The sequence below is a fragment of the Homarus americanus genome, unplaced genomic scaffold, assembly GCF_018991925.1.
Source record: "Homarus americanus isolate GMGI-L3 unplaced genomic scaffold, GMGI_Hamer_2.0 scaffold34921, whole genome shotgun sequence".
NCBI classification, from domain to species: domain Eukaryota; kingdom Metazoa; phylum Arthropoda; class Malacostraca; order Decapoda; family Nephropidae; genus Homarus; species Homarus americanus.
This window is the reverse complement of record NW_024741901.1, coordinates 1,782,487-1,805,479: the sequence shown is the minus strand read 5'-3', so window position 1 is coordinate 1,805,479 and position 22,993 is coordinate 1,782,487. Positions and strand designations below refer to the sequence as shown.

The following is a 22,993-nucleotide window of genomic DNA, read 5'->3' as shown; positions in this document are numbered from 1 at the left end:
CTCACTGAATATTTGAGGGCTAAGGACCTTGGGAGGTCATAACCTAAATACATTACAGGTACACAATACATGTAGACAGAGCCAAAGTGTGTCTCACTGTACTGAAAGTGAAACGGGCCAATCACCTGTTACTTAACGATGAGAGCAATGTACATATTGTACAATGAAATACTTGGCTATCCATTGCGGTACAGTCGCCTTTCATTTATACAGTACCTGGCACAGTGACTGGCACAATTTTTTGAGATGTGGCAACTCTTTGTTTGTTTGCATCATATTAAAATGTCCAGAATGGTCCTAAGGACCTCAGAATAATAGCCAAACTAAGGATGGTAGATAAACATTTCACAAAGTTGTCACATCTCACAAAACACACCAGCCACTGTACCAGGTAAGAGTGCAGGTGACTGTACCTTCCAGGGAATATTGAAGTCTTAGAGCTATTGATATCTGTAGAACCTTTATTTAGAGGTTGGTGGGTGTGGAGGGGTGGGTAGCCTATATTTGGGGATAAGCAGGACTTATTTGTATACCACATTGTCCTCTGCTACAACCTGTCTTGAGATGGCCAGTTATCAAGCCCTCCTCACCATATAGGGATCTTGCTTGTCCTCTGCAGTAGAAGAGAGAAAAATATACAGTAGCGCCTCAAAATAAGACCTTACATACAGGACTGACCAACTCCTAGTGCAAAAATCATGGGGATGAATCAAGGGCAATACTTGTTCAGCTACACTACTCAGGCTTTAAAACTGTTTCCTTCTTTCTGGAAAGTGAAAATTTTGGGGTTAAAAATAAGCTCTAAGAGTTCAAGGAATTCAGCCTTTACACTAATTCAGTACACACTAAGGTTTCTCAAGAACATAACTCCATTGTCTTACTGTACTTGTCTTCTATCTCAGGAGTTATGCTTCTGAGTTTGGGTTATACTAAAGACAATCATTTGATGTATTACCTCCTCCCCTCTATTATCCTAAGCTAGTATTTCTCAAGTTTTTCACCAGGCCTTATAAGCCATAGATGGAAGTTTGGAGAATGAAATCCAATTTTATGCATGAGGAGATAAGTGAAAGATCAGAATTCTCTCCTCCCTTTTCCTGTAGATACTATAACTCCCAAATTTTTAAGGAACTAAAAGCTGCAGATTTCTTTTTCTTCATGTAGCCAGAATCTGTACAGTATACAGTATTACCCCGCTTTACCCGGTTTCACTTTCCGCGATTTCTCATTTACGCGGTACCTTGCCAGAACCGGACTTTCACAGACTCACTTTCCGCGGTGCATCTACTCATATACACGGTGAAGTATTATTTTTATTTTTTTTTTTTTTAGCTCATAAAATTCATACAAATTACTCGGCCAGAATATAATTTACATTGCTGGAATTCTTACAATATGATGATCATTTTGAATATAAACATCAAGGATTTTGCATTAGACATACAAATTTTAGATCTAATGTAATAATTTGGTTTACACAAAGCAAATATTTTATCGTTTGTGCAAAATATATGAAGTTTACATTCAAAATATTCCCTGACCTGCAAGGAATCCAGAAACGTCAATTATATTATCCTAACTTTAGTCTGAGGTATTATTTATTACTAAACGTTAAAATCTAGTGTTTTCACCCAAACATTTCTCTGGTAGGGAGGGGGGTGGGGGGGGAGGGTTGGGACCGACTGACCCAGATGGCGTGAGTGTGAGGAGGGGGGGGAGAGGCAAGGTGGGGTACTTTGATTGACAGATAGTGTCCTTGAAGAATATTTCTTTGTTTATTTACTGAAGATATTTGTTTTAGCTCATAAAATTCATACAAATTACCCGGCCAGAATATAATTTACATTGCTGGAATTCTTAAAATATGATGATCATTTTGAATATAAACATCATGAATTTTGCATTAGACATACAAATTTTAGATCTAATGTAATAATTTGGTTTACACAAAGCAAATATTTTATCTTTTGTGCAAAATATATGAAGTTTACATTCAAAATATTCCCTGACCTGCAAGGAATCCAGAAATGTCAATTATATTATCCTAACTTTAGTCTGAGGTATTATTTATTACTATACGTTAAAATCTAGTGGTTTCACCCAAACATTTCTCAGAGAGGTAGGAGCTAGTGAGCTGGGAAGAGGGGGGGGGGTGGGATTTGAGTCCATTATTTGAATGGACATTAACCTGGAGACTGTATTTCTCTTAAATATTAATTGTGTGAGCATACTATCATGAAATTAAGATGTTATTTTTACTACAACATAGGTATTGTGTCAGAAAAAGGGGAGTTTGGGGGTCGGGCCAGTCTCTATTGGAATTAATGCCATATGTTCTGTTGTTCACTTTACGCGGTTTTTCACTTTCCTTTCACTTTCCGCTGTACCCCGTGGGTTCAATTGACCGTGTAAATGGGGGTACTACTGTCTATGGTATCTCTTGATTTCCTTTTTCTAACTTTTCTTCTCGTGGTCACTATGATGGTCACAGTCAGTACAGTACATGCAGTCCTTGTTATTCATGTCTTCTGTATTCTCTATTCCCCATTTCATCATCGTAAAAAATATATAAGTAAAAGAAAAAAATACTGTACAGTATAGTGATAAAGAATATTTCACTCATTTTATACGGTACAAATACTGTATGTAAAAATAATTGTTTTTAAAAACATGCACAAAACCTACAAAGCAAATGATGTAATTAAACTTTATGGTGCAAGAAGTTACTGTATACACAAATAAAGAGTGTGTATTGGAAGAGCCAGGGATATACTGTATGTGTTAATTCATAAAATGTCCATCGGAAAATGATCGGTAAGTTACCAGCAAGTGACAGTTGTTCTTGCTCGAGAAGAAACTAGGCAGTAAAAAGAAAATTGTGTAAATGTTTATCTGATACAGTACTACCAAAGCTGGCATAAACTAGGATGATCGTTACTTTAATACTGTAGCAGTGTAGAACCTGGGAAGGATAGGGGCTATTTTCAAGGTAAGAAACAACAAAAACTTTCTGGAATAACCAGTTCAGTTCTTAATTTGGTAAAATATTACCTTGCACTCTTATCAAGCACATGCAGGCAATGACAAGCAAGTTCCACATATGAGGTGCTTAATAGTAGTATTGTACCGTACATCTCACAAGTCTCAGTCATCTTCTTGACTATAAAACAGGTTTTCTTTCTTCAGTCCTCCATTTCGTAAAAGTATATTCATTGTGATTCTTTATCATTTTATGAATTGCTCTTTATTGTAAAACATTGGTACTGTAATGAGCACAGTTGTCCAGGATAAACTTTTACAGTATTATACAATATTGGTTTGTAGTCAATAAATAATAGTATGATTTTCAATTTAACAACAGCAGATCAGCCCATACTCAGGTTTGCACTAGTAATGTAGTTTATTAATTTATTGTTTCCTGTGTTCCATTTTTCTGTAAAGTTGATGATCTTAATATGTTGAGTCACTTACTTGAGGGACATAAATGGTTAGATAAGTTTCTTGGGTACAGAAGTGTATTCTTAAGATATTATCTGGACACTATTGGATCAGGATAACAGACACTGTTCTGTCTCTTATGAACCAGAAACCTTAATTTAGTTTGTATGCACAGTTTCATATTTATTTAAGGTGACAGAAAAATATTTGATCATCAACTTCCTTTTAATTGCATGTGATTCTTTGAGATTTACCAAAAGTAAATTTGTTTAATAAGAAAGTAATATTGGTCTGGTAGCACTCACAGATGATGTAATCATTTCATCAACAGAGAATAGTATACTTAATTATACATGATTTTTTTGTACAATAAAGCTTCATTAATCTGAACTTATCAGGAGCTAAGATAATCATGAATTATTACAGTAGATACAGTGCTGGATGTCACCAATCCCTGAACACGTGTGAGAAATATCATTCCTGTAAAACAAATTTCCATATTTTTTAAGAGAGCATTAACTTGATACAATAGAGTCAGACAAACAACCACTTCTTCAATAACATTAGAATATGATAAAGTATAGCATCTGGACACACACACAACCACAACATATGCTGCCGATATATCTCAGATTGTGGACTGATTTATCGACAACAGTATAGTACTATATTTTGTTTTTGTATTGACAGGTTAATGTCATTCTTTAGCTTTTTATTATTTTTTAAAGATCATAGTATGGATGTAGGTTAATATTGTGAGTGCTCCAGCCTGCAGGTACTGTATATCAGATTGCCATTTTAGAGTCAGGTGCTTCAGATATCTTTTTGTAGAGTCAGGTGCATTAGATATATTTTTGTAGAGTCGGGTGCATTAGATACGGTATCTATTATGTAGTCAGGTGCATTAGATATATTTTTGTAGAGTTGGGTGCATTAGATATATTTTTGTAGAGTCAAGTGCATCAGATATCTTTTTGTAGAGTCTGTAGGAAATCTGACTGTCTAAGTGCAATGAAAGAAAGGTGAATAAAGGTAATAAATCACTTGAAACTGATTGAAAAAATTGATAATTTCTTTCATTGAAGTTAGATAATGAGACACTCCTTTCATTATCCATCAGAACAGGTAAATAGTGGGATGAACATAGTAGATGAAAATATGGAAAAAAAAAATCTTCCTGAAAATTCATAAGGTGTGTGCGACTTATATTTTGTCGTGATTAGTTAATGAACACAAAATATCCTTATAATGTACAGGTATACCCAAAGTTCAGTGAATCATTTGAAATTTCATGATTTGCAATAGTTTCTTGAGTTGAAGAGAGTTAGGAATTCCTGTTGAAAATGGACTTACAGAAATACAGGTATTAGATTGTTGTTTTGATACCGTATAGGTGGTACTCTTGACTACCACATAGTACACACACACATACAGACACACAAACCAGCCTGACTCATTATTTTGTGCCACTCGTGGTACTCACACTCAGAACACATACAACACTCTAGTTTAACATACCCTAGAATTTCCACATGAATTGACCAATGCAGATACTGTAGGTGTTTTAGGAATGGTACAAGATAGACCAATTGGGTAAAGTGCCTGTTTTCAGTCTGTGGTTTTCCTTCTCTCATGGCAAGTTCTTGGTTTTGTCTTCAATTCATTATCAAAAATACTCAAGCTTGAATGAATAATATTTCCTAAATTTTAATATTTTCACCACTTAAGCATCTTCTTCGTGTATGAATATGAAATTATATAATATAAATTGTTAATAAGTTACTTTTCATTATAAAATATATATATATATATATATAATATTCTGTATATATGTATTTTTATAATGATACTGCATATATTGTTGGGTGGATAAATATTAAGTATTTTATATTAAATTTCTTACGATTTGGGTTCGGGTAACAATATATACTTGATGGTATTTAAGATAAGCAATTTTCACTTTATATACTGTATAGGAGGACCATGTGCAAATGTTGGCCCAAAACAAATCCTGTAAATATTGTGTTGACGTGTTGTAGCGGTGGAGACTGACCAGGCACTCAGTCTTTCACAGATGTTTCATATTTTTCCTTTACTTTTTATGGTACATTTACAGGCTATATTATATACATCTCTTCTAACTGCAATTACAGTATAATTTCTTTCTATGTGCATGTAAGATTTTTTTTTAATTAGTCTTTTTCTATCTTTACTATATATTTCTATTTGCTTTATTTATTTCTATGATGGATTGAGAGTTACTTAGCCTAAATAGCCTTGGTGGGGTACAACAAGGGGATAGACAGTATATAATTTCAGTGTGTAAATTGCTTCCAGTTTGTGCATGGTCCTCTTGTTTCTTTCCCAAATTATTTACATTTGCAATTATTTATTCCTTAATCCCCCAAAAGATTATAAAGATCAAATTTGAGTTTCATTTTTTAGAATTATAAATATCTATTATATGATTATTATTATTATTATTATTATAGTTGAATGTAGAATGATAAAAGTCTATATATAGTCACAGATTTTGTTTAGTGTTTTTAATAGTACGTATTTCATGATGTTTATTGTTTGAGTACAGGTTAATTAAATTGTTGCATTATCAGTACCAGTGTGTAAAGCTAAAAGATATAATACAGGTACTGTACTTGTTATAAGGTAGATGTGGTACAGGTGATGATCTCGCTCTTAATTATTAGGGCCGGCACCGTCAGTGCTACGGTTGCACTGGATCTGAGTCTGTACCTGAAGAAGGAAACAAAATACATCCCCTGGCACACAGCTCTTGGACACTTGTTCAAATGGGTCAGGCTCATATTTAATTATCCAGCGCATACCCTGATGCTCGACTACATACACACACTCGTCAGACCTCACTATGAGACGATAGGTTGGAATGACACCGGTACTCATCTAGAGAGGTAAGAATTACTATATTCATGGATTTTAACCTAATCTCACAGAATTTGTCTAGTTCCCTGATTGCCAGTTGAGAAAAAAACATAGTACAGTATTCAAATTTGTATCCATGCAGGAGTATGTACAGGAAAAAAATCCAGTGAGTCCTCCATCCCATCCCTGAACCCTGAGACTTGTGAACCTGAGACATTACACAATCTATCGGTCTAATAATGAGTGATGTCTTGGGTTCAGGGATGGGACAGACAAGTGACAATTTTTTTTCTTGAATGTACATCCATTACAGTTTTGTTTCTGGTCCTTGAAATTAAAAAGTACAATTCAAAATATTGTCATGAAACTTCTTATGCATCTGTGTCATATATATATTGTAATGAAACTTCTTATGCAGCTGTGTCATATACTGTATATGTTTGTTGTGAAGGTCACAATTTAGGGTTAAAATATTGACAGTCAAGATTTTGGATACAACAGAAAGATTGATGTGAAAGGGTATCTACAAAATATATTGATCCCATTTAAGTACAGTAATTACAGATATTTTTATGCTCACATGAGCCCGATTACTGTCTGCGAAGTTGAATTAGGTACAGAAATTTTCATTTGCCAACCCACTGGTGCCTTGGACCCCTTTGCAAGTGATTCCTGCATGGCCAGTTTGCTGAGCTCTATCTTGGGACAGTTGGATCAGTTTCAGTTGCATATGATGACAGGAAAAACACACATTTGCCATACTAGCCCAAATGTTTCCTCTCATGGCAGTCACCAAAGGTTCCAAGAACATTTCTGGAGGTGGGGGAAGGTTCACATGCTTGTCCCATTAGGAGAAATAGTTCCTCTGATGGAAATACAGTATGGGACAAGGCACAGCAGCAGTTAAGACTGAAATGCACAACACACAAGTCTTCCTGCCAATTCTATTCCACCTCAGGGATTGTTCCCTGCGAGGCGCAGAAAGACCTCCATAACAGATAAAGAATCCAGCTACTGTATATCTGCAACAGAGATGAAGACAGCCCATCACAACCTCCTTCAAGACATGTTAATGAACAATTCAACACCAACTGCTAAAGAAGTCAAACATGCCATCTCATCATACCTCCAAGAACAACTCCTCACAAAGCATATGCAAGAATTTTTGAGTGCTGGAGTGGCCTGGGAACTCACTGGATCTGAACTTCATAGAGAATAAGTGGAATCAGCTGAAACACAAGCTGTCAACACAGAACACTTCATCAGAACCTCGCCTACAGAAAGATCAAGCAAATCTGGACAATAGAGATGATTTGTGATCTATTGCAAATTGACTGGTGTTAAAATATAAAGGAAACATGATAAAATAATATATTATAAATATTTATATACTGTATGTTTTATTGCATTTAAGTTATCGCTAAGGTATTTTTTTTGTTTAAAGTCATATAGAAAGGTTACAAGGATCCATATTTTTTGGGGGGAAAATGTAGAGTATTTGTGAGCCTCAGTTCAAAGCCTGTCATAACTCAAGGTCAGTTAACATTATAACTATAATATTTCTCAGATTGCTGCGGTCAGAGGTGTTATGGGCAGCTGTCCAGTGTGGTAACTCTCATGCCATACAGGAAGCACAACAGCGGTTCTCCAGCTGGCGCACCAATAATGACTCAATCCCTCCTAATCTCCGATCTGTTGTCTACAGTACCGGAGTGAGGTTTGTGGTAATTTATGTTTTCCTTTTAGATTTTAGTTGTGACAGATGAAATGAGCTGCACAGCACCTCTTTGTCCATATTTCAAATAGTGGAAGTGGGACCTATAAATGGCAGTGCAAAATATAACACATTGTTGAATGAGTCTTTATTTCAGTACATAAGGAGGCCGTTTGGCCAACACTATACTGTATTCACATCCCAGCTGTAAAGTTAAACACACACTCACATTTTGGTGAATTTGGGATTTCAAATACAGTTGGTAAATGGCAAAGGTATATTCATCCAAAGGTCCAGAACATTGAGTCGAGAGATCGAGTAAAGGGGGTACAGTGGTCAGGCAGCAAGCAGGCAGGCGCAGGTCAGGTCCTCGAGCTTATTCTCCCATGTCCAGCTTCATAATAATATATACTGTACACTGTAGTCAAATTAAAAGAATTATTTAAACAAATTTTAGACTTTCCTCTTTTACTTATGTATTTCTTTTGTGATATATGGAAGACAGAGTTTAACTTTTGTTTTAGCATTTCTTAACAATACAGTATATCCTTCAGATATGGCACAGAGGAAGACTGGCGGCACTGTTGGCAAGTCTATAACTCCTCCTCAATCCCAAGTGAGAAAGGGCTCATGTTGAAGGCCATGGCTCAGACTCGGGATCCTTGGCTCATGCAGCAGTAAGTATACATTATTATGTTATTGAGAAGGTTTACTGGAAATAGTGCCAACTGTACATTGTTTTCCATTTATGAGGATGATAATATTTCTAATGATGACAACTCTATTCCTGTGACCAGATACTTAGAGTACACATTAGATGCCACAAAGATCCGGCCTCAAGACGTGATGACGGTTCTAAAGCAAGTCAGCAAAAACCCAGGTGGAAGGCTGTCAGCGTGGCGAATGGTCCGCCAACACTGGTCACAGATCTCGCAGCTCTTTGGTCACGGGTCATTTACCATGGGGGCAATCATCAAGGCCGTGACTTCTCCTTTCACTTCATCGTTTGATCTGGGAGAGGTTAGTGCATTATTTCCAATAATTCATAATCTTTTGACAACTGCTGTATAACTCTAGTAGTACTTGTGTTACTGAAGATAGTTCCTCGTATGAATTTGCCCCTCTTTAGGTTTAACCCCTTTGCTACATGATGCTACTTCTAATAGTTTATCTGGCCAATGCCAGATGATTTTATTCAACAAAGAGGGGAACTCATACACATGGAGTTAATCAGTTAATGACAAATCAAAATACAATACAAACAGCTTGGAGTGCAAGTTTCTACACCATGATCTACTTCATCACTGCCATTTCTCACAATTTTATTTCAAACTCTACATAGCTAAATACTGTACCGTACATCATAATCAAGAGAGGAAGGCACCAACTTCTCCACACTTGTGTCCTCGCTCTCTGGGGGTATTTAAAATCACAAGTTTATTCTATGAAGATAACAGATTTGAAACATCTCAAATGGCAAATTCAAGAAAATGTCTGCTCCACCAGGCCTGAAATGTTAAAGGAACATTCAAAGAAACTATATATTTTTTTATAAATATGTTTTGAGATTGGTGGAAAACATTTTGTACAAATTTTCCTGTGATATGTGACTGTATGGACACCCTGTGTGTAGTGTATGTTTGCGATCTGTAAGTTTTCAAGTCGAATCTGTCTGATTTTTAATGCACTAGTTTATAGTAATAACAAGGTTTAGTTATAATGACACACATTTTTTAATACAAACTTTATTTTGAAAATAAATCAACATATCACATAAATCAAAGCTTAGCTCTGTGATCAACGATAGAGAAATAAAATTTTATGAAAAAAAAATGTAATGTGTGTGTTATTCAAAGCTAGTTAACCTACAATTACAGAAATAATATTAACAACTACAGAAAATAGCATTTCTTTGTAGCTAGGAAGTTCTTTACTTGAGGCAGACATTATCTTTGAAATTACAACTGAGGTAAATTTTCCTGCCTGCTTTAGTGTCTGGTGTTAGAAATGCTCCTCATATGAGGCTCTTCCATACATTAAGCATAGTGCTCTTTTAAACAGTTTTCTATTTGTGGCTATTCCTGTTGCTGGGCCATTCAGCTTTATGAAGGTCAACATTTCTATGGTGTCAGCAGTTGTGGTGTCTTGTTCTTTAATTCTAGATTTATTTCTGATGAGTCTATCTACTACTGACCCCCAGGACTCAACAATAGCTTCAGATATGGGAAAGGAAACGACTGAAGATAAATCCTTAACAGACTGTAACAACTGATAGTTATTTCCCCACACAAACTGATCCATCACATTATGAAACAGTTTTGTAGCATAATTAAGAACCTCCATAATTTTACTGTCTTTTTTGATGAGCTCAGTCCTGTGCCTGGGATCCCAACACAAATTTACAGCTTTACTAAGTTCTTCAGACATATGTTTATCAATATGCAAACAGGTATACTGGCCATCCATGGCCATTCCACTCAAATGGTTTCTTATATAAGGCAAAGTAAACCCCACACTCTTCAAACAATCTAACATATGACTAGTCATAGACTTCCCTGTTCCTTCACCAATAGCCATATGTTGCAAGTATACATCTTTATTGATATTGGTATTATTGATGTCCCAAATGGGTATTCTGATGCCCATAACGTGTCTCTTTCTGTGAGACGCTGTCATCTTATCTGCTATCAAACCAAATGTTAAGGAAGATTCAGTCACAAATGATACAAAAGTATTTTTAACAACCTCATACACAAGACTTAAGAATAACCTAGGAAACTCATGAGAGTGATTCTTAACACCAACATTACCACCAGCGGCATATATTTCAGTAATGAGTCCTTCATAATACCGATATGAATTACCATTTTTGTATGTAAAATAAGCTGCTGATGCACAATTTAAACCACATTCTTGTGCCTGTTTTTTAATAATTTTCTCTTCAATATGTACTGTATTTTACAAGTTAAAACAGTGTTTTTCTCATGACTTTTAGCAGTTACGTCTAAGTGATTCTTTCAGATGGGAAAATGAAGATGGAATCTCATTCATCAGTGTAAATTTAGTGCCATTATTAAAATCAAAGAGAATTATAGATTTACACGTACTGCACTGTAGTCCAGTTTCATCTGGTGTTACTGTACAACAAAACACGGTAGAAGAGAGAAAATTGTGTCAATTGATCTAGCAGCTGGTAACAACTCAGATATCTGTGTGGACATAAGTCTAGGTAGCTCTTCTTTACCCGGCTGTAGAGACAATTTTGTATGATCAGTACGACGAGGTTCATCTTTTTGAGATTTTGAATCAATCAAGGAACTAATTTTACTATCCAAACTGATCAGCATAGTCTTTAAATTATCTTGCTCAGCACTTTCATGAACTGTTGTTAATTTCTTGCTAGCACTGGCACCGAAAGATAACCGAGATGAGTCTTCAGATGAATGACGCTTTACTCGGTGACCTGTATCACTACTAGCATCCTTAAGCCCTGTCTCCATATGCTGTATTTTCTCCGATTTAATGGTTTTGACAGAAAACAAATTTCCAATGTCCTGACTAGTTGCAGATGAGCATTTCAATGCATTGGTATCGTGCGCACGTTTTATGTGTTGGTCCAGGTTTTTCCTCGGTAAGGTTTTTGAACAGTAATTGCAAACCACTTTTTCTGTCCATGATGATAATGCCATTGATGTTTTTTTAATACAGGCACCCCCCACGTTACGGAAAGGTTCCGTTCCCGGAAAATTGACCGTATCGCGAAACCTATTTCCCATTGACTTCCATTATAAAACTGGAGATGCGTCCCTAAGGAATTTTTTCGGCCCCAAAAAAGTAATTCAAGCACTTTTATTAATGAAAATAAACATTTATAAACACATACAATACAGTACATTAAATAATTTATGATATACCTTCTTAAAACACCAATTCAGGGGTTAATATTGCATAATATTGCATTATACAGCTATGTGTATGTTTATGTGAGTGCCCCGTCATTGGAGTCTGTTTTCTCTCACTTCAGCACTCCTGAGTCATCCGTTTTCTCTTAATCTTAGAGTACACCAGATACTTTGTTATTTCTCAGTAGTGACAGAATTTGATATTGCAACTGGGGTTGCAATTGTTGAGGCAACTTAGGTATGTCTGATTACAGTTGGAATATTCAAGATCCATTGTGAGTGATGTTTAAAGCTTCAACTGTCTTTATGGTTGGTAAAACTTGTCAAGTCTGTCAGTCTGAATGGTATGTGTGAGGCCTTGTGTTTGTTAAAATTTACCCCAATTTCCGTAAGGGCGGATTTACGGGCCGTAACGTGAAATTATTGGTCATACAGGTTGTTCTGCTATAATGCGATAATTGTGTTCTTGTAAAATATCGTGTTATAGAAAATCGCGTAATAGAAATAACAGGGCTTATGGAGAAAATAGGGTTAGATGCAGATTACTCGAAATCGAAAAAATTTAGTAGTTAGCCTAACACAAAGGATAGCACAGTCTAAATAAATGTTACATTCATATCTAATAATGAAATCATACAGTAAATGTAACACTTTACTTGATGGGGGAGAAGGGTGATTTTGAGGTTGATAAAATCGAGCTTCTCTTCAAGTGTTATATCCTTTCTTTTACGATCATCACCGGGAATTCTATCACCAGAACGCTTCTTGTTGATATTCTTCTTTACTATATTCACAGTTAATACCACAAAATTGGAGAAATAGTAAGCAAAAATCGCGTTATAGCAAACAAGCGTTCGCGTTATACAAATATCGTTCCTAATTCATAAATCGTGTTGGAGCAAATTCGCGTTATCAAAACACGCGTTATAGCAGAACTCACTGTAATTTACAAATTCCGTAAGAGGGAAATTCCCTAACCTGAGCTTCCGTAACGCGGGGGATGCCTGTAGTCCTTTTGGGGACATTTGTGTAAAACATTCACAAATCAAATAATTAATGATGTGTAATCACAGTCGGTCTTCAGGAGCCACTGTGGTGCTGCTGTATGGCTGGGATGGGGCGCAATAATAACTGGTGGACAGGCAAGTAGGTGGATGACTGGGTCACTTGACGTGCTAGTCGGTACTGGACAGGTATATGTCTTGTTTATTCACGAGGTATGATCAGCGGTACGGTACTAAACGGTAGTCATCAGGAACACTGTATGACCTAGGAAAAACATTGAAGCCTGGCTCAAGTTTAGCGACGTACTAGATTAATCATATTCATTTTAGTTTCTTGTTTTGTGAATAATACAAGTTACAACCTGGACAGTCTGCCACTAGGTTCTTATTGTATATGAGTGATGTTCAAAGTGAAATGATATTGAAAATGATGCAGAATTTCAAAATATACCGAGAGAATGATGGTGACGAGAAGCATTACTCTAGGGAAAAAAATCCACAATCCTTGTCAGTGCCCGCCTGCCTAGCCTGCCTGCTAGTTTTTTTGTTTGTTTTTTATTCCTTCTTGGTCATTGTGTCTTCCTGTTATTAAATCCAGGCTTCCCATATGTATTTTCCAGTCTTGACACAAAAGTCAGTAACAAATAAAACTCATCTCTCTGAATTCAATGTAAAAAGTCAAAAAATTAAAACTTGCGTCATTTCATCTTCAAAAATTTGTCTGATTTCCTCTCAGATTTGTGTGCGAGTATATTGCAGATCGCAGGCATTTCTGTCAGTGGAAGAACACTACTCAAATAAAAATACAAATGGATCAAAGAAAGAAGTTTATAGATAATGGAAGACTATGCAGTTCTGGTACATTATATAATACTGTATATATTTTTTCTTTTTTTGTGACTATTTCATGGGATAGGTTATTTACCAAGTGTATCTCCTACTTTCTAGGTTGAGGCATTCTTCAAGGATGTTGATGTCGGACCCGGAGAGAGGGCTCTGGCGCAGGCATTGGAAACCATCCGCTTGCATATTCAGTGGCACGAACACAACTTAGATTCTTTAACAAGTTGGTTACATCAGCATCTCTCTCACTCACAAACTGTAAAGGGCAGTGGTGACTCTGCCTAGTGGAATTATTTCTTCCAGTTTGACTTAGCTGTAGGATTATTGAGACAAATTTTTAAAATCTCACAGCACAAGAGAAATACAGGTATAGTAAATATGACGAATGTATGTGAAGAATTTTTTTTGTGTATCATGTGTCGTTAATTGTGGTTAATGATGCAGATATGACTGTGAAACTACAAAATATTTTAAGTAACTAATGACTTTAATCAAACATAAGTACTGGTCATAATTTGTAATTAGCTATATGAATATGAACACTGAATAGAACAAAGTTTGACTGATCTAGCTGAGCTGGCAGTCTTTTAAGGAACTTCACTTTGTAAGGTAAAGTTTAATTAATAGATAAAATAACTGAATGAAATATATATATATATTTTTTTTAATATTGTAGTTGATGAGTCTTTAAGAATCTCTCAGAAATATATGTTACATATGTGTAGTTCTCTGTATCTTGGAGACTCGAAAGCACAATTATGTAATGGTTGAGTATTCCTTAGTGATTGAACATTGAAAAGACAGATTTTTTGTTTTATACTGTATGGTCATTTTTTACTGGTGACATCACAATAACTGTTCTCTCTGTGATGCAAAAACAAAGCACAATTGTAATATTAAAAATAAACATGTCTTAGTTGATATTTACATTCATTGTATTATGACTTGTACAGTTTTGGAAATATCATCATGACATGCACTTAATCTTAAATCTGAAAGTGTATGAATAATTATCTGAGAATATTGGAATTTGGGGCATAACTAGGAGCTTCTTTGGTGATGGAAACACATGGGGCAGTAATATGCTAGTTAGTGATTATCTTGGTAAGACTGTTTATTGTTTAGCTCGTGATTTTCTCTTTCAGTGGCATTTATGTTGAGTCTACCGCTTCATCAATTGGTATTTTTATTTTCCTAGTTGTACTTAGGTTTTCTCTTAAATTTTTCAGGCAACACTTTTTGGATTCACGGGCTTCATTAATTGGTATTTTTTCTAGTCGTAATTTAGTTTTCTGGTAAAATATTTGGGCAGCACTTTCTATGCTAAAAGCAAGAATTATATTTTTTCTTAGCTTCCCGCCTAGACATTTTTTTGGCAAACATTGAGAAAAGTCAAAGACCATGTTCAATAGTATTCATGAATCAATTCACTACAGTTAAGTAGCACATCTAAAGAGTTAATGTTGTAGTAGCATATACTGTACAGTACAGTATAGATAATTAAATGTGTCCCCTCATCCTTTACTGATTCAGGTGATGCTGGTGCTATGATCTGATATTTGAGGCAAAATCCTAACCCAAAGTTGTAAGAAAAAAAAGTTGCCTTAGCCCATTGATTGTTAATTGAAATGATACCCTTAGCCATAACTCGTAACCATAACTGAGATGGCATTATGTGTTATAAATTATTAGAAGAGTTATCATTATCTCATTAAACTAATGATTGAGTTAATACCAAAAACCTAGAGGTTGTGAGAAGTGTTGTCATTAATTATGTAATCTGATCTGAGGTGACACTAAAGCACACGTTATCAGGTACAGTAAGTTATAAGTTGCCAGTACTGTAGTTAGCCACTCCTCATTCAGGGGCTGATGTAGTTCATTTTAATTAATAATTAGATATCATCATGAATCTTATCAGTTAAGTCATATCTTAGCCTACTTGTATGGTACTGTATTTTCATTTATACAAGAAAACTACAACTACTGTATCTTGATTTCTTAAGTTATAGTTTTTTCAGATAAACTTACATATGCTTATTGTTTGTTTGTTGTTATATAATATATATTTTTCTTATTTTTCAAAGCACTTTAACGTTATTTAATATAGTATAAGTCTCACCCACAGTTGGCTTCAGGCTTCCTTACCTTATCCCACAAAACCACACTTTCCATAATCAACAACAAATCATTATCTTAATTTTTTTTTTACAAATAAAATTAAAGTAAAACCAACAAAGTTAAATTTATTTTAATAAAAATAGGATTTTAAGGGACCCTGGAACTGTTGAGGTCAAAACTTGAGCTTTATAACTTTTTAAGATTTTTAGCTTCAGAAAAGCTGCTTACCTGTACTGTTTTCATTGATGGCATTAGCAAATGATAATCTCTCATGTTAATAAGTTTTCATTTAGTAGTACAGTAGTTTTATATCCCTCCCTAGTTAGTTTTATATTTGAAATGTAACATTGTCTTTGTGCATGTACTGTACCTAAGTTGTGTTGTCTTCTAACAGAACTTGTTAATTCAATTTTTTTTTCATTCAACAGAATATCTTAAAAATTTTTGAGTTACTGAGTTCTGTTCTATTAGTATACTGTATTCATGATAGAGATGGCTTGGTAGAGTCTGTTTACCTTCCACAATCTTCAGAAAGTTTGAAGGGCAAGTGAAAAGAGTTGAGAACACATACTAACTTTTATGTGCTAGTACAGTATTTGAAAGACCAGATAGTATTTGGATGTCAGTCAAATATTATTGATTAGCAATACTGTATAAGCTTTTTATATATAGTACGCTTATGTATATATTTTTAGTTTTTTTAAAGGAAGAAAATAAAGGTGTTTGGGTGCTACTATAGCATGTGCTCTTCAAAGATATCTTAAGCACCTGCGGTCTACGATGACATGACCTGACCTAACTAACCTCATCTAGCCTAAAAATACTAAATCACAAAATAAATATTGATAGTATTGCAGTTTGTAATGTAAATAAGTTGTAGACTGCACGCTATAATGTAAATATCTTTGTAGACTGCGCACTATAGTAACACCGGTGTTTGTATACTTCTTGATCACCAGGCTGCTTTTACACTCGCACACTTTTGTTCAAATATTTGACCCCTCGTAATCAAGTCACTGGCACAAGATAGCTAGTTTATGCACTCAACTCTTAATATTTGTCCTCCTTTTGTCCAAGCCATACCTACAGTAGGTTTGCTGATGGTGGTTAACAGCTATAAAATAAATCCATCTTGAAAACAATGATATGGTTGTTACAAATAAGAGCAAAGCAGAACACGAAAGACATGTTGCACTATATAATAAATTGAATGACTGAAAATATTGATGAACTAATAAAGAACATGAGTACTCTATTGCAGTAGGTCAGTGATCTCATATTTGGATCTCTCCCATTTTGGACTCTAAGGCTCCAGTCATAGTTCTCTAATCTTTTTCTTGGTTTTATCTAAACTTTTCAGGGTATGAGAAGCATATGTATTGATTTTCAATATAATAAAAAGTGAAATTCAAAGTTTAAATTATCTTAAAATCTGTCAAATGTCGTTGGAAATATCTCTCTTAAAAATATATTTAATAAAATTTAAGTTACTGTTTTAAATATTATTAAATCCATTCCACAACTACTGAACAGTTCAAGATTCAAAACTTATGCCATATTTTGTTAAACAAATCTCATGTACTGTATTGTATAGTGTAGTTCTGAGTGAGGTAGAATTAACATTAATTGTATATATAGATGCTGAGAAAAGACATGTGTGATAACATCTCTCATAAATTTTTTTATCCAAGACATTATACATTTTTAAGATTGAACTATAATTCTCTTTGGTGATAACTAGAGGTTTGTTTATGTGTTAATATCTTAGTAAGGTATATACTGTACAGTATTTATACTGTATATTGTAGCAGTTGGTTAGCAAGATAAAATAGTATTAATTACATACTTCACTTAGTTTATGATGTACAGGTCCTCATGCAAGATCTTCCACCATTAGGCAACACCTGGCAAGCTCACCATTGATTATTTAACTGCAGGAAGCATTATTTACTCAGTGTCTTATACTACAAACAGCCTTCTCACCCAATAGAATCATCATCATTTTATGACCAGTTTCCACGCTTGCCTGTCTTAACAGTGATTACCCGATGGTCTGTTGGGTAAAACCAGAATGGGATATCCTGCTCCGGCTCACCACCACAAATCTGTAAAAAGCAGCAGACACCAGGGTTTGGGCACAACTCTGGTGACTCCCCGATTGCCATCAGACATGTTGAAGCAAAGTTTTATGGTTGAATACCCTTCCAAATGCCAACCCACAGGGTGGGAACAGCTGGCAAGGCAGGGTCACAACTCCCTAAGGTAAATAGACTAAATTACTGAAATGATATTTGGATCATGGAACAATAACAAAACTCACTAAGTTCATGTATTTAGAACTGCCACGATTATAAAAGCGTTCACACTACACAAAGTCTAGGTGTCAATCCTGCCTTCTTTGGAAACAGGGGAACAGGTCTTGATTGCATTTATTAGCAATGTGTGTAAATACTTGTACATTTATTGTGCAAGTACAAGCCGGAATGGGAACGAGTAGGTTTTGGCACAAGTTAACCTGTTACCAGGAATCTGGGATAGGGAAAGATGTCAGGTTGGGCAAAGCTGATCGGCATATTTTGCCCCCTTCTCTCTTAGGTTATGGTGAGGTTTTGGCCACCTCCATGACCCTTATCAGTTTTCTACAGCAGCCATAAGGTGAAGGTTCTGTACTCTCCAGCAAACTGTATATAGTACTACCTTAAGTTGTACTGTATATACTAAACAGTAGTTTTTGTAGAAGTATTTATGAAATATAAGGACAATTTAATTTATGGCACATCAGCAATGAAAATACGTACTGTACTGTAGTGATATCTCCGTTAGCCAGAACAATTGGTGCAGAGCACTTCCGAGAATGAGAGATTTCTGGGTAACGAGACGACTCTGTCAAAGCTGGAAAAATCCTTCATCCCCGGAATTTTCCGGTTAACAGAAATTTCGTTAACTGAAACCATTGTTTCAATGGGATTTTGGGTAATTGGTTCCAGCTCACCGAAAATTACATACAAACTAAAAAAAAAATGCAGTTAAGTACACTTACTTTGAGGTGTGTATGTAGAAGGCTCCTGGTTGATGATGATGGGAATTAGAAGTGGGGGTGGAGGAGAAGGGAGAAGAAAAGGAAGTGGGGTGGAAGAGAAATCACCCCATGCTTGATGCCGTCATTTCACCCATAAAATTTTAAGTTCACTAGGTCTAATTCAAGATTATTTTCTTTAAATCAACACTGCACTGCACTATATATTGTCAATATGTTAAATAAATTTCAGAATGACCAATAATTGTACTGTAAAAACATAAAAATACTCTGTGTTCAAGAGACCCACAAGCAAGATGTTTCCTCCACTGAACAGAGAAACAAACTGATGCCTTGGTGGGTGAGTGAAGTGGCTGATGGGTGCACCAAAAACAAGTTCCCTGTACTGCAATTATGTTAAATAAGTGTTAAAATGACTAATAATTTTAATATAAAACTTGGAAAATTATTGAATAGTACAACCTTCTTGATATTTACTCCAATTTTAACGAATGTAAGCCCTAGAACCAATTTCTGAATTGGCGGACTAATCTTCCAGCTGGTGAGCAAGCCAAAGCATGTCGAAACATTTTCGTAAGAATTTCGTTAACCAAATTTTTGTTCTTTAACCGAAATGAAGATTCTTATGGAAGGTAATTTGTTAACCGAGGGACCACTGTATACTAAATCGCGATATATAATTACATGTAATCAATGGGGGAAAATAGGGTTAGGTTCTGGAAGCCCCAAAAAAGTGACTAAACTTAACTTTGAGTTCATTTTCTTACTAACTAAAGCACCAAGGAACACTTGACTTGGGAACAACAGGCTATTTCATTGTCAGTATCAATATCAAGGAACACCAGACTCAGCAGCTGACGCACCATACTGGGAACACCAGACTGCAGTAGACGCTACACTGCCACCTTCACTTGACAATCCCACACCTACATAAATGAACACCAAAAGTATTAGCTACAGTATTAAATCTTTTCCATTAAGCTTTCCATTTCCTTCACTTCACTTTTCACGTCACTAGCAACCCATTTACACTCGCCTTACAAGTCGTAATCTGCAGCAGAGTCAGCTGCTTTCTCGTCACACTCACTCAGAAAGACTGAGTGGGTGAGTGTGAATGCATGAGTGAGCAGCCACGGTGGCACCTCTGGTGAGCAAATAATGCATTTGTTTGCCATGGAGGTACATTTGAAATATTTCCTGCCCAATTTCCCTCGCGAAATTAAAAAATTATTGCTATATACAGGAAAATTTTGATAATTTTGGTAGCCGCAATATAAAAAATCATTATATAAAGTCGCGATATATCTCGACCCTACTGTTCATCATCTCTCAAACCCAGAAAAAATTCTCCCATTCCAGGAATTTTCCAGAAAATGTCCCTCGGAAAATCATTCCCAAAACTGGAAAATTCCGGCTTTGCGAACGATTTTCCGAGAAAATTTCAATTCCTGCTATTGTAGAGTTCTGGGTTTGAGGGATTCTGGCTAATGGAGATATTTTAGACTCGAGTACAGCCTCTTGTACTTGAATTCAACCCAACTGTAATTCCATCTGGTTCCCAAGATATGCTAGAGACTGTCAATTAATTGAAAATGTCCAAGAGGGGGCCACCAGATTTGCGCTTTCATTCCGGCACCTCAGCTATCCAGAAAGATTAGAACGTCTGCAGTTACCTAGCTTATACTATAAACAAGTAAGGAGTGACTTAATATAAGTTTATAAGCACCTGAGAGGACATTACTCAGTCAAGTGTTCATAACTGAAATTAGCAGATGCCCACCCCACTAGAGATCACAGCCTCAGGTTGAAGAAGCCACAAGTTCAGGAAATTGTAAGGGCAAATTTTTATGGAGCGAGTTGTGAACTCTTAGAATAATCTGCCAGTGTCGTGGTGGCACCAAGTTTGAGCTCATTCAAGACCAGACTTGACCAACACTGGTACAGGTACAAATACATTCTAGAGCCAGTACAGGTACTTGCCAATGGTGTGTAACAGACGTAACCCAAGTGGCTAGCATACGTACTGTTGGCGAAGAGGATATATTAAAGATAAAGTTGTACTAATAGCTTCTTTAACTTGGGGCTGTTATGTTTAGTGGGGCAGTCATCCACCAACTTCAGATATGTACCCTTTAAGGTGCGTATGAACTTCTAATGAAAATCATCCCCATGCCCTTCTAATGTATAAGTTAGGCAATTTAAAAAAGTTCTTATCTATACAGTATAGGTAATGAGGTGTCCGAGTGCCTTGGGTGTGTCTCGTAGATCAAATAGTATCTTTTGCTATAAGGACATTCGCTTGTACAATTTTTTATTCTTACTATACAAAAGCTAATGACAGTCCCAGCAAAAATTTAAATTGTGCAGGCCAGACACATCCCCTCCCTCGAGTTGACTCGCCACTATTTGCTTTTTGTACAGTGGAAGTGTCTGTGTGTGTACAGTATACATTTGTTCCATCCTTTCGTGAATCTTTCCACAATGGCATCCAAGAGTTATGTTGATACTCTGGCTACACCCACCACCCCCAAGAAGCCAAGTAAGATAGAATAATTGTAAACAAGCTGCAACTAAGGAGTCATTTCCAGCAAGATTGGCAGAGATCCTTCACATAATGTATTGTATCAATCATGCAGTATATTCTGCATATTGTATTTAGTTTATAATTTTTTAGGCTTTTTTTTTTTCCAGGAACCAGATTAATGTTAATAGGGACAATGATGATGATGATGATGATGATGATGATTATTATTATTATTATTTTTTTTTTTTTTTGTGCGCGCGCGCGTAGCTTATCACCATCCCTCCTTCACATTACTCTGACTGTCTGGCAGTGGCAGCCATATTCCCTTTGTGTTAAGTTCAGATCAGTGCTCTCTCTCTATCCATGTGTATTTGTGCCACCCTTTCACAAATCTTTTTGCAATGGCATTCATGTATTGTACTGATTCCTTGGGTACTCTCACCATTGTTGAAACTGTGAAAGCCTTTGATAATTGAAAATAAGCTTGAAATTATAACACCAAGTCAGAAAACCCCATAAGTCTGAGAAGCTCTGGGTTCCTGTGGTTTGGCAGTTGAGAGAGGAATCAGTTCCCACATGTTTTTGTCCTAAGCAAGTTAAGACAAAACAACTCCAAAGAAAAGGAATGGTGCTCAGAATTCTACTAATTGAAAAGAAACTGAAGTGAGTACTAGATAGAAGTGTAATTAAATATAAGTGAATACTGTACTGTACTGTATACATCTTGTTAGTGTAAGCAGCTCCCCATTGTCCTCTACCTCAAGATTCATCTGCTACAATAAAATTAAGTGCAGAGCAAATGTATACAGTACTTTTAACTTTAATATTGTTTTGGGAGGGATTTTTCAGCAAAATGATGGTAGAAAGCACAAAGTAGGGATGTTACACGTAACTGACCGCCTCGAGCCTCCTATACAGTAGTCCGAGTTAGGGAGGCCTTACTGTATTCGGGTTTTTCTTGTCATTGGGAAAATTAAGCCAATTTTCTCATGTTATTTGCAAAACAAAAATTCACTTAACTATTGGTTTTCAAGGAATCTTACCCTTTCGTATAGCAAGGGATACCTGTACAATAGTACAAGTGAGGGAGCAGTACATTTATGAAAATTTAATAGACATTGACCTAAATGTGTGTAGGATCTCCATATACAGTGATTATACCAGTGGTCTGTTGCATGGGCTTTATAATGTACCAGAACATGTATCAATATTGGTCAAGTCACTCATTAAATGAGCTTATACAGTACTGTGCCTGCAAAACATTCTTTGCCAGGTTATACCAAGAGTTCTTAACTTTTACTTCAAAGACATTAGCTCTAGACAACTTTCTGTACTTATGACTTCATTAACCCTCTGGTAGTCCTGGCCATGGTTGGAAATCTCGACCCCTCATGGTATTTCAACACAAATAGCGCAGTTTACAATCTCGCCCCCTCGCTGTCTTTCGACGCAGATTGCGTTAGAACAAGAATGGTTTTCCATTTTAGTAAATATTGGGTAGTGATCCAGACC

The 22,993-nt window shown here is 35.8% G+C and overlaps 1 protein-coding gene across 3 annotated transcripts in view; it reads left to right on the top strand.

Moving 5' to 3' along the window:
• LOC121876296 (endoplasmic reticulum aminopeptidase 1-like) overlaps positions 1 to 17,588 on the top strand; it is a 71,281-nt gene extending 53,693 nt beyond the window's left edge. For all 3 annotated transcript variants that reach the window (XM_042381344.1, XM_042381345.1, XM_042381346.1), the window contains 5 exons: positions 6,144 to 6,365; positions 7,904 to 8,053; positions 8,605 to 8,727; positions 8,848 to 9,070; positions 13,905 to 17,588. In XM_042381344.1, the coding sequence (XP_042237278.1) occupies positions 6,144 to 6,365; positions 7,904 to 8,053; positions 8,605 to 8,727; positions 8,848 to 9,070; positions 13,905 to 14,084 (898 nt within the window). In that variant the 3' untranslated portion in view covers positions 14,085 to 17,588. The remainder of the gene's footprint in view (positions 1 to 6,143; positions 6,366 to 7,903; positions 8,054 to 8,604; positions 8,728 to 8,847; positions 9,071 to 13,904) is intronic.
• The last annotated feature ends 5,405 nt before the right edge of the window (positions 17,589 to 22,993 follow it).